This window comes from Theobroma cacao, chromosome 1 (assembly GCF_000208745.1).
Source record: "Theobroma cacao cultivar B97-61/B2 chromosome 1, Criollo_cocoa_genome_V2, whole genome shotgun sequence".
NCBI classification, from domain to species: domain Eukaryota; kingdom Viridiplantae; phylum Streptophyta; class Magnoliopsida; order Malvales; family Malvaceae; genus Theobroma; species Theobroma cacao.
The window spans coordinates 11,356,301-11,369,851 of NC_030850.1; the positions used below are offsets into that span (position 1 = coordinate 11,356,301).

A 13,551-nucleotide genomic window follows, 5' to 3' on the forward strand; every position below is an offset into this window, starting at 1 on the left:
AATCAAATTTTTTTACTTTTCATTATTTATTTTTATTACTTTGAGAAAACAAAGTTAAGACAAATAAATGAGAATTTTGTGTAATGATTTATTTTTTTTAACTAATACTAATCCAAAACAGAAACTAATAAAAGAATATTGTCCCTTTGCTTTCCCTACTTCCACCCAAGAAAACTTAAATTTATAATTAAAAAAATCATTTTAAAAATGATAAATAATTATTTAATTATTTGTTTTTCTACCGTGTTTTTCAGTTCCTGAATTAATGGGATCAGTGTTATACTAGTGGCCTATTTGTTTTGTTGTTTGCAATTTATTGGCATTGGCAAAATCACAATTCACGTGCAAATCTGGTCAATATTTAGGGACGAAGCTGCCCTCCCTCAGAGTTGAATCTGATAACTACGCTTCAGTGACGGTCAAAGAGACAGATGGCAAAGAAGTGGAGCCCACGTGCTGAAAGACTGGGCCCAAAGCAAGGCCCAAACTGAGAAGAGGAGAGGGGTGGAAAGTGGTTTGATTGCATTTTCCTTTGCGAAAACAAAAAAGGAGAAAAAAAAAAAAAGAAAGAAAAGATTGGAGATTGACGCGTTCCAAAAATTCACCGCCCCGATTGGCCCGGCGTACTGGAAAAAGGTCTCTGAGTCAACGGTTCTTGATGTGGAAAGTGGGAAGGCCCCGATATCTTCTTTTTATGACTTTTACTATTAATCCCCGTAGGATTGGCTCGTACTCGGACCGACGCTAACGGGTTGACTCCGTCGGGCTTTCTCATGTGGACCGAATCCCTCCCACTTGGTTTGGCTAGTCTCGGATTAATGGTCCCACTTTAGACTAACTGTTTCTTTTCATCAATTATTGTTTTCGTTTTCAAAAATTATTTGACGACATTTTAATATTATCCTGAATATTTCCATAACTTCCACTTCACCTACTACTTTCGGGAAAAACAAATAATTATGCAAGATTAATAATCATAAATATCATGTTGACATGCATATCCACCTCCTCATCAAGTGGCGTCAAATTAAAATTTTACCATTACATTTTAGTGCTTAATCGTACAACTCCAGCAGTGATGTTGAAAAAGGAAACTGACTGAAACATTAGAATGCTGTAGGATTACAACTTTAACAAGCCTTAATCATGGTTTGGAATCACAGATAAAATTAAAATATGAAATCTGGACCTTGATAATTTATAAAGGGATTACAGAATGATGATATCCAATCTAGAAGACGTAAATGTTAACCTTTTGTACTTTGGATCCATTTGGTGTTGGATTGGTTGCATCTGTTACAAGTTACAACAGGGAGAAAGATTCAAAAAGTTAGTGAAAGTGGGCCGCATTATTTGAAGAACAAGTCAAAAAGGGGCCGATAGGTGTCTCTGCGTCTGTGTCTGTGTCTCGCTCTCCTTCCATCTCTGCTCCGCACATATTACTCGTTCCTTGTCTCTACTCATGTTCTCATTACCCTCAAAACTGATACAAGCAAACATGTTTGGGGTTACATGGGAAGTTCAGGTCTATATATCTACAACATTAATAGTCAACATCACACTTGTACCTGTACGATTTTTAGAAATCATAAAAATCATAAAATGAAATTAAAAGTAGCATCTTTGAAATTTTGACCCCATTAGAGAAGTCATTTGACCTTAATCATATGACTAAACCAGTGATAAACTTAATCTAAAAGGCAAATAATTTTGCTCCTAAAACTTCCAATCATCACGTTCTTCTCTACTTTAGGTGTATTGATAAATAATAATAAGCACTTTCTTTTGTTGCTACGTGGAAGATTATATACGAAAAGTAAGAGAATGAGGTCGAGACGAGTTGGACCCCATAGGGGAAAGGATTGTGGAATCCAAAATGAGTGTAATGCAAAAGACGTGCAACAACTAAACAGCTGTAAAACGTGATTCAATTAATTGAGCCTTTTCTTGTCATGTTAGGAAATTAATAGAAAAAGCCTTTTGTTTCTCAACTCACTCTGCTCTTTCTCCTCAGTCTACTCCAATTACCTGCTTTCTCAATGCCTTAATGATGGTACCAACTACAATTTCTTCGCGCCTTTGCTCTCTCTCTCTCCATGCGTAGGTGAATGAGAAAATTCACTATGAGAAAAAGGCATATTGCATGTTTAATATATTCTACTTTCTTTGTCCCATTTTCTTAATTTCTCCTTGCCTTTTATGAAATTCAAAAAGAAAAAATCATGAAAAATAATTTTAAAATATACAAAAAGCAAAGCATTAAATTTAAAAAAAAAAAATTGAGACATTTAAGAGAAGAAAGAGAAGCAAAAAAATGAAATTCAAAATTAATCACGTTAATTAATGACCATACATAAATCATATCAAAAATATATATAATGAAATGAAGAGGGAGTGGGTTGAGAAGTCGAAACGGTTTGTGGTGTCATCGGCATCTTTTGATCATCGGTCTGTTCACATCGATAGGACTTAGGCTCTTAGAACTTTTGCCAATTTAGATAGTTCGCAGAACTCTTTGTTCATCATTTTTGTTGGTAATATTAATTTGAAAGTGTATCGGGATGAGTTGAAGGGGGTTTTCTCTTGTTTCGGTCATGTGATGGATGTGTTTATTGCTAACCCTAGTAAGACATGGACCTCGACTTATGCTTTTATTCGTTTTCAAAGTAAGGCATAACAGTGTAGGGCTTTGAAAGGTGGTGAGGGGATTCACCTCGAAGGTTGTCTTCTCATCATTTCGAAGGCTAAGTCTTCTAGGTCTTCGTCTAAAGAGAGAACTGTCCAAGATAATATCCATTTGGTGCCTCAAAAAGATGTCCCTCATCTTCACAATTTGTGCACTTTCAAAGATACCTTTTTGGGCATTCAAGTTCATAAAAATGATGCTCTTAAGGAAGGCCCTTCTATCCCCCCATTTTTTGTAGGTGATTCGTTGATGTCGCATTTGAGAACGAACTTTGAGGCTAATTCTGGTTGTTTCTATTTGTCAAACACCTTGGAGGACATGGATTGGATAAACTCTTTCGCTGTGGGAGTTTTTAAAAAAGATTTCAATCTTGGCTCCATCCAATCGTGTATCTTCATGCATGGTATTTGGGTTCAATTACGTCCGATTAGTAGGAATAAAGTTCTTGTTTCTTTTGTTGATAGAAAAAACATGTTCTGTTTTGCTTATGATCATTTTGACTTTTTTGAAAGTTGGTTTTTGTCTTTGATGCCTTATGAGGTTTATCGTTTTCCCAAGGATAAACTTGCTTGGATCAAAGTGGAAGGATTGCCTGTTTATATGTGGCATCCTAATGTTTTCAAATCACTTGGTGATTTTTTGGGTTCTTTTGTTTTGCTTGACAAGTCCACTTGTAACAGTGAGCGCTTTGATGTTGGGTTTTTGCATATTGTTATGAAACCTGATTTTGTTTTCCAATGTCTTTGGATGCCTCCATCAATGGTTGGAATGGTCAGCTCCAACTCTCTTCCCTCAAGCTATGTCAAGTGGATATTCAGTAAATAATCTTTGAGGCTTTGATGTCGGATCTTGTTATCTCTTCTTTTTCATTCTCATTTCAAAGTTCTGATGGGAATTATGCTTATGATCATGTTGGGAATGGCTCCCCTCATTTTGGTGCTTTGCTTGTGTCCTTACCAAAGTCTGTCGTGCCCATGAAAGGGAATTTCAACAGTTTTTCAATCTCGGATGATAGGCATGATAGACATATTGGTCTTGGTAATTCTAGTTGAGAAGCTTTTAATGATGGCTGCAAGGTGGATAATGATTATGTGGGTCTCGAGATTGACTTTGCTCTTCCAAAGGTTCTCCCTTTTACCTTTTCTAATCAGGGTGTTTCGGTTGATCTCTTTAAGGTTTTCGAGGCCAATCTTGAGAACAGTTCTATAAGGTCCAGGAGAAACCCAATCTTTAATAATCTAGTGGGTGATAAGCTCAATGTCTCTTGTGATTATAGCCTTGTTCATGGTAAGCCCAAGGTTTCTAGTGATGTTTCTAGGCTCCCTTTGGGAGACTATTGAAGTGCCTTTTGTTGATGAGTCTCTCGATTTTGAGGATAAAGTCACCTTAGATTCACCTAAGTCATATCCCAATCCTCTTGTTCTACAAAAATCGCTTAAAAAAAAAAGAAAATGAAAGCTAAAACCAAAGCCCGTAAAAAGTGTTTGCAAAATGGGAAAAAAAGCTAAAAGAAACATCGTTCTAAAGCCGTTCTGGTTGCTAATGATCACCTTTCGAGTTCCTTCACTTTACCACTTGCGATCATCCCTATTTTTGCCATTCCTCTAGTTGATATGATGGAATCTAAGGCTCTAGTGTCTACTCTAGTGAATCTAGTAAGGGTTCCTTCCCTTTTACCATTCAATTTTTTTTCTCTTTCCCTTTTTTGCTCATCGGCTTCTTCTATTCAAAATGGTTTTTTGGAAGTTGTTGGTGATGACAACACCTAGTTTAAGGTTTCTTTTGTTGATAAAAGGCCAAAAAAGCAAGTTGGATATCTATTACCTAAAGAATTGGGGGTTTGTGGAGGACATCCCAAGAGAGGTGCGACGGTTAGACAAGGAAAAAATTTTAAAAATTTCATTTTGGGTATGTTGAGCAATGATAAGGGGTTTTTTTCTATTGATCTTTGTATGGCTAGGGATCGTTTCTCTTCTTTAGCTAGAAATGTTGAAGACACTTTTGCTTTTGCCAATAATTTGGTATTCAATTTATAGAAGATGATCTTAAATTATTGAAGCTTTGATTGATATTGAGATTGAACAGGAAATTGCTGATCTAGTTTTTAATCAAATTGAAGTTAATGAGACAAAGCATGAGATTAACGCTCCTGACCAGGTTTTGGTTCATGATGATTCTAAATGATTATCTTTTTCTGAAACGTTAGAAGGCTAAACAGAAGTGAGAAAAGAAGAGCGGTTATGAGACAATCGCCTCTGTTAACCCCTACTTGATATCTTTTCAAGAAACCAAGCTCAAAGCTGTAGATAGAAGACTCATTAACAGTTTATGAAGACAAAATAATGTTGAATGAGTGTCTAAGGAATAAGATGGCACCTCTGGTGGATTGATTACAGCTCAGGATGATTCTTTCTTTGTTTGTGAGCAATCTTTTACTAAGCATAATTTTATTTTGACAAATGGCTATTTGGCGAAGGATAAGCGTAAGGTGGGGTTTGGAAACATCTATGCACCCAATGATAAAATACTAAGGCAGAATATGTTTGTGGATTTCCTTGATATTTTTTCTTCTTTTGAGGTTTCCTAGTGTATTGGGGGGGACTTCAATGTGGCGCTATTTGTGAATGCTGTTAGTCTTGTAGATATCCCTATGGCTGGTGGGTCTTTTACATGGTGTAATAACAGAGAGGTCCTTTTTTTTAGTAAAATCGACCATTTCTTTTTTGATCTTACGCTTCACTCTCAGTTTCATGATTTATTCCAACGATACTTGTTATCTTCCCTTTCTGACCACAATCCCATTACTCTCAGCAGTGATATAAGTGGTTGAGGGCCTCGTAATTTTAGATTCTTTAACTTGTGGTTGGAGGATGCTGGCTTTCAAAATCTTATGGGTTGGGAATGGCAATCTTTTGAGGATATTTCTACCGGCAATCTAAATATTTGGGAAAAACTTAAATCACTCAAATTGAAAATTAAACCTTGGCAATAGTCCAATTATGGTAATATACAGAATAAAATTGCTTGTCTTGAGAAGATTATCCATGAGAAAACCTTACAGCTTCAATAGAACCCCGCTGATTCTTCTATTTCGAGCAAAATCTCAAAGTTGAGATGTGATTTCTGGAAACTTTACATTACGAAGGAACATTCATGGCACTAGAAATCTCAACTCAAATAGTTTTTAGAAGAGTAGGTCTCTTTATTCTATCTATTATTTTGAATGCTGCTGTTAATTTTTTTTAATGTCATTTCAACTAGAAAAGTGATGCAAAGGTGGTAGAATTTGACTGTTTGATGAAATCTCTTGTTTCCCAAACTTTTACATGGCTTGAAAGACCATTTGATGAAAAGGAAATTTGGAAAACACTCAAAGATTGTGATGGTAACAAAGCCCCGACCTCGATAGCTTCAACATTAGCTTTCTTATTAATCAATGGTCTAAGGTGAAACTTGGTATTCTCAATCTTTTCAAGTATTATTTTGACTCATGCTATTTTGACAAGAGAATCAATACTTTTTCTATTTCTCTAATTTTGAAACGTTCTAATCCGATGGGGCTTGGGAATTACAATTCCATTAGTTTGGTCAATTGTCGTTACAAGTTAATTGCTAAAGTTCTGGCTAACAAATTGAGTCATGTTGTGGGTTCCATTCTTAGTCAAAATCAATTTGCTTTTATTAAAGGTAGGCAAATCTTGGATTGTGTGCTGGTGGTTAATGAACTTATTGATCAGATGAAGAAAAATCACTTTAGAGGTGCTTTTTTTAAGCTCGATTTTGAAAAAGCTTTCGACAACATCGACTGGGATTTTCTTGATTTAATTGTCTCTAAAATGAATTTCGGATGCAAGTGGAGAAGATGGATTCGCTTATGTATTTCTTCTACTTCAATATCCATTCTTATCAACGGTAATCCCATTAAGGCAATTTGGCATAGGTAAGGGCCTTCAACAAGGATGCCTTCTTTCTCCTTTTTTATTCAACCTGGTTGCTAAAGCCTTTGGTGTCATGATCTATAAAGCTTCTTCCATGGGGCTGTTTCAAGAAATTTCTATTAAGATGAATGATTTTTCTATCTCTCATTTATTTTTTTTCTAACGATACCATGCTATTTTGTGAGCTTAATATTGACTTCTTTTATGTTTGAGAAGAATATTATGATGTTTCTAACTTTTCTTTGGCCTCAAGATTAACTTTAGCAAAAGTTACTTATACGACATTGGCATTAATGATCAAGCTCTTGCTATTTGGGCTAACAAGATTGCCTACAAAATTGGTTCCTTGCCCACTACCTACTTGGGGCTTCCCCTAGGACTCAGTGCTAATTCCTATACTCTTTGGCAGCCTATTGTCAACAAATTTAAATCTTGTTTGGCAAGTTGAAAGGCGAATTTAATTTTTTTAAGTGGCAGAGTCACTTTTTTGAAGTTTATCTTGTCTTAGCAAGTCTTCCACTGTACTTTATGTCCATCTTCAAGATGCATGTTAGTATCAAAGAAAAACTTGATAAAATCCAATGCAGATCATTTTGGTGTGACACTAATGAAAAAAAAAAAGATTCATCTTGTGGATTGGGACACTATTTGCAAACCTAAGGAGTCCAGTGGTCTTGGGATTGTGGATCTCCATATCAAGAACTTTGCCTTTCTCAATAAATGGATCTGGCGTTTTGGGGAGGACATTGATTGCCTTTGGGGAAAGGTCATTGTTAATAAAAATAATATGGACCATAAATCTTTGATTCCTTTTTGTCTTGCGTCAAGGAATATGTTAGTATATGACGACATATTGTTAGCCTAATTTGCTCCGAGGATGGGATTTCCAATGTTGTTAAGTCTAATTTTGGTTTCATTTCAGGCAAAAGGGATCAAATTAAATTTTGGTCTAATGATTGGGTGGAAGGCAAAATTCTAAAAGAGGACTTTCAACTTGTTTTTACTTTCTTGGTCAATAAAAAAAGAGCTCTTGCTGACTTCGAATATTGGTTGGAAAATGTATGGATTTAGAATCTTTCATTTCACAAACCTCTTTTTGATTGGGAGCTGAGGCAATGACAGTCTTTCATGGATACTATTGGGGGTTTATCTTTTGATCCAAATCTTCCAGATAAGGTTGTGTGAAGGGTAATCCTAATGGTATTTATTCAGCTAACTCTTTCTATAATATGATCAAGTGTAGGTCTTTTGTTGCTAATAGACTTTGGAATACGATTTAGGCAAATCTTGCCCCCCTAAAGTTTGGATTTTCTATTGGCAAGCTATGAAGGGTAGAATGGCCGTGAAGGGAAAACTTTTATGAAAGGGTATTACTAATCTGGGGGTTGCCAAGTGCGTCATCTGTAACATGGATGTTGAATCTGTTGACCATCTGTTTCTTAACTGTGCTTTGACCTGGCAAGTGTGGGCATTTTGGTTGATGACCTGGAATATCTCTTGGGTCCCCTCTAATTGTTAATATAAGCCTTACAAGCCAATTTGTGATTGTATGAGAATTGTAATTTTGAAATATTTATGTATGACATTTTGTTATTCATAACAACATTAAGGTAGTTCTTTATCTATAAGTTTGTGATTTAATTACTTTTTGTACTTATGTAGATAAAACCCATGGAACTATATATGCCTTGTAAAGGAATTGTATTGGGATACAATTATGAGATCCTTATGCATTAAAGCGTTATTCCTAAAAGTTCTTGATCATTGTATTATTGAGACAAGACATCAATAATACTAAAATATCAGCACATGTTATGTTTCTTACTTGTGAAGTAAGCAATCGCTTTCATAAGTTGAAGCATAAAAATACTTGGAACTAGCATATGAGTGTTTGCCATAAGAGAGCGAGTTCACTGAACATGATCCGTCATGAGAAGTGTACTTGGTACCTCACTCAAGTGTCTATGTAATACTTTTCATGTGTCAGTTGTGTAACTACTCCCTAGACTTGAGACACCAAGTTGTCTTGTATGTGGAGTATTATTTTTTTATTTCATCCCTACGGGTGCCTAACCAAAGATGCCAAAATAAGATGTTTTTAAGTATAGTATGAAGCATATGAAGGCAAATGAGTGGTCAAGATAGGAATCATCACCCCAAGTGATTTAAGGAGAAATATCTCATTAGTTCTTGATTGACATTAGCTTAATCAAATCCTTGGCCAAAGTGATTAGGAGATTATGAAATGAGTTTCATAAGTCTCCATAAAACTAATGATCTAACTAGAGGAACAAATATGGAGGTCAATAAGAGTAGGCAGTACACCAAACTTTTATCATCTCTAGGATATATGATGAAAGAATGAATTACACTGAAAAACTATGCACTGAAAGGTTGTCAAAGAATCCTTTGACTCTCCTAACAATTGAGTGGCCATGATGCATTGCTAGATGCCAATCATGGTCTATGGAATTGAATTAGTTAATTTAAAATTGAATATGATTCATTTAAATTAATTAATTAATAATATTATAATTCAATTCTCTAGCCAACATATTAAGAACCTAATGGGTCACACATAAAGGTTGCAATTTGGATTAAATTGAGAGTGTTATGATTTATGTTAAACTTAAATCAAATTCTAGGTTTTAACTACTAAGGACCTAATTAAAAGAGTTTAATTAGGTATTGGTTAAATATTATAATTGTCATAATATTAAGGATTTATTTTGTAAATTTTAATAAGTTAAACCAATATATAAATATCACATTAGAGCTATTTTTTTCTATAGAGAAAGAGAAAAAAAAAGGAAAAAAAAAGAAAAAAAAAGGTTTTTCTCTTGAGTGCTCTACTTTTGAAAAGGTTTCTTTTGAAAACTTCTTTTTCGATTCTTTGTTGGAAATCAAAGAAGAAAAGATGACAAATTGTTGTCCATTTGCTAGCACAAGCTCGTGGCATAAAACTTTCTCCTTGAAAAGGATCCGTTGCAATCGTGTGTGCAACATTGCAGGTCAAGTAATTGAGTTGCTAGGATTCTTTCATATAAAAGGTGTTCACGTTTTTGTCACCAAAAGGAATCCATTTGTTTACGATATCACTAAAAAAGGTAAAACTTTTTCTGATTTTATATGGTGCTTAGCTTTGCATTAAACAACCAAGGTGATCCGAAGGTAGGCATGGTTTTTATTTTATTTCAATTTTTTTGTTATTCCGTTCCATTGATGCTCTAATCATGTCGTTCTTAGCACTAATTACTTGAGAGACTTATTCACGGGCTAGAATAATATTTCCCTTGGTAGTGATGCCCTCCCCATTTGGTGCATGGCTTTCTATGTTATTCTTTAGACCTTATGGCTTCATCACAACAACATGGTCTTCAATGAAAAATTTTGGGATGCTGATCAAGTTTTTGATCTTGTCAAATTCAAAGTCAACTCTTGGGCCAAGGCTAAACGGCCTACCATCTCATCTTCTATCAAGAACATGATTCAGGATCCCTCTACTTCTAGAGTCCCCACTACTCTGAAGAGTGTTAAGATAGCTTGTGATTGGGTTAAGCCACCAATGTGTTTTTTACAATTTAATGTTGACGGTGCTACCAAGGGTTGTCCGGGTGAAGCTACTATAGGAAGAGCTTTGAGAAACTGCAACGACAACGTTACAATTCTTTTCTCTAAGTCTTTAGGTATTAGTGACTCTAACTTGTCAAAAATTAAGGTGATTAAAGAAGCTTTTGCTCTCTTTGTGGCTTCTCCTTGGTCTCTTTCGCATTCTCTTATCATCGAGTCGGATTCGACAAAGGCCATTAAATGGTGCAATATCCCGGACTCAGTCACTTGGCATTTGAGAGGAATTTTGAATCATATTAACTGCTTCAAGAAAAAATTACAAATTGGTTTGTTGTCCACGTCCCGCGTGCAGGAAACAAATTAGTTGATCATCTTGTTAAGTCTGGTGTGGGAAGAACTAGCGACCTCATTTGGATTTTTTATTGCCACTCTTTAAAAGAGAAAGTTTTAGTTTCTCCCCCATTTATGTTTTGATTTAGCTTTTTCTTGATTTTCTATTTGACTTTCCTTTAGGGCTTCGACATTGGTTTTGATTTTTCTTAGGTTCTTTTCCTTGTGGTGTTGTTCTTTGCTCTTCATGGCTGCCCTTTGTCGAGGTTTTTCTTGTTTATCTTGTCTGTTGTGTCTTAATGTGGTCTTTTTGTTCTCTCTTCATTGGAGGATGTTGCTGTGTGCCTTTTTTTTTTCCTACTTCTTGTTTGTTTAGGATGTTTTTTTGCCTCATACTTAATAAAGTTGCTATTAAAAAAAAACTATATATAAATATATTATTTATATATAGAATGATTAGATGATGTTTCATATTCTAAATAAAGGATGGAAGAGCTATCTCATGATGTGATTTATAAGTAATACTTAATTATTTGGACTAGAGAGAACTAAAAGAATGGTTCTTATTCCCTTAATTCCTTCTTTCGAGAAGTTCTCACTCATCGTTCTACTCTGGATGAACATTGGAAGCATGTATGAATTGGTCTCACTCCTCTTAAAATTGAGGTTCTTTGTTGGCAACTTCTTCGAGGAAGATTGGCTGTTAAAGACAACTCGGTACAAAAGGGTATTATTGGGTTTGAAGCTGCAACCTATTTTTTATGTCGTCACCAAACAGAAACAATGAGCCATCTCTTCTTCCTCTATGGTAAACCTTGGCTCTTATGACAATAGTGGGGAGCTATATGGAATGTGCATTAGATTATTCATGAAGACCCTCGGATTTGCTAACTCTTCTGATTGGAAGTAGCCAACTCCCTCAATAATGGGAAAATATGGAGAATGGCTTGGTATGCTATAAACTGGGTTATCTGGACCACGAGAAATGATGTTATCTTTAACGGAAAAATATGGGATGTGGAACAAATCTTTGAACCTACGAAGTTTAGAGTTGTATGGTGGGTGAATGCAAAATGGCCAAACCATAATTGTTCTATTGGTGATCTTGCTAGGCTCCTAAGTGAGGGTAGTATCCCTACGAGGGGTAGGAACACTAAGGAAAAGATGGCGTGGACTAGACTAGTAGAAGGAAGCCTTAAATTTAACACGAATGGTGCCTCAAAGGGTTATCTTGGAGACTTGGGGATTGGAGGTATTTTGCCAAATGAGCAAGGGGATGTTCTAGTTCTCTTATGTAAATTTGTTGGCATATGTGATTCTAACAAGACTGAATTATTGGTAGTAAAGAAAGCCGCCCTCATTCATGTCGCCTTTAGATGGTGCGCTTCTCGCCTTCTGCCTATCGAATATGATAAAAGGAATGTCATCAAATACATCACTTCTCCTACTGATGTGCCATGGAGGTTGAGACAGCTGGTAATTCAAACTCTTAATGTTCTCTGTAAAATTAGTAAATGGGAGATTAAACACATTTTGTGCACGACAAATGAAAAGGTTGATTCTCTAGCCAAAGAAGGCATTCTTAGACCGGAGAACTTTTTTTAGATTTATGACAACAAGTCATCCCAAGCTGTGAAATAGGAATCGGAGACCATTTATGTGGTTGACCAATCTTTAGGTTACTCTCTTCACCCAGGGTCTGTTTACAATAAGTCAGGACATGCTATAAAGGTTTAATGAGGTTTGGCTTAGTTCCTGAAGCTATTCTTGATAATGAATCTTGTTTGTTGTGTTGTGGTTCCATGTTTTGTTGTCTCATGGTTGGTATCTTTGATCATTGTATTGGCATTTGTTGAGCAAGTTGACACGAGCTTTTTGGCTTTTAGGTAATACTGTATAGCTGTGTGGACTTACAATGGGTAATACTATATAGATTGTAGATTCACTTTGTGTTTTTGTCCTTTTGCTCATGTACAGGGGAGTTTGGGAAACTTTTAACCTGAGGTAAAGGGAGTTATGTTGACCCCCTTACTTTGTACAGACAATTTGTTTGCCTCTCTTAATTGTACGACTCTCTTATGAAATGATAATTCAAATGTTTTTCACACAAAAAAATGTCATATATAGTAACATTGTGTAGAAATGTCTTTGGTAACATTTCTATTGAAAATGTTATTAAATAATTGTTTAAAATGTCGTGAAATTTATAAAGGTGTCAAACTATATATTATTAGAGTTAAAACCAAGACAAAACGATATACTCTAATGTTACTTAATTTTGGAAGAAATTAAGTGCTAGTTGTTAAAATTGTTATCATAGAAAACTATTGAGTTTAACTTTCTTATGAAAACTTAATTTAACTCACCCACATTTAAAAAAAAAAATTGTGAGGCAAATATTTTCTTTCACACTTATCCTAACTACACGTTTGGTAAGCTATTCCCTCTTTATTTTCATGTGATAGTTTCTCCCAAGTTTAATTGGCAATTGTATTAAAGAATAGTTATTCTTTAAAATCAATTAAAAGTCAAGTTTAACTAAACCCATTCTCCCTCTCAGTATTAGCTATTTAATGTTTGATGGCATAGCTTCAAAAATTGTTAAGACCAAATTACCCCTCATAAGTTTAAAAATTTACAATCTTACCCATATTATTATTTGAAAATATTAATGATTAAATTATAACTAAAATATTAACATTTAAGTGATCAATTATTAATATTTTAAATAAATTATTAATATTTTAAAAATAAAATAAAAATAAATTATCATAATAATATTTAAATTATAAATAAAATGTTAATATTTTTAAATATTAATCATTCAATTATGAACAAAATGTTAATATTTAAATTATTAATTGTTAATATTTTAAATAAATGATAAATTATTACTATTTAAAATATAAAATATAAATAAATGATCACAATAATATATAAATTATAAATAAATATTAATATTTAAAAATAAAATAAAATAGAAATAAATAATCATAATAACATTTAAATTATAAATAAAATATTATT

General features: G+C 34.3%; 1 protein-coding gene across 1 annotated transcript; it reads left to right on the forward strand.

Annotated features, from left to right (window-relative positions):
• Positions 11,467 to 12,129, forward strand: LOC18612299. Its single transcript, XM_007049026.2, has one exon. It carries the CDS (start codon positions 11,467 to 11,469, stop codon positions 12,127 to 12,129), a length of 663 nt encoding a protein of 220 aa, XP_007049088.2.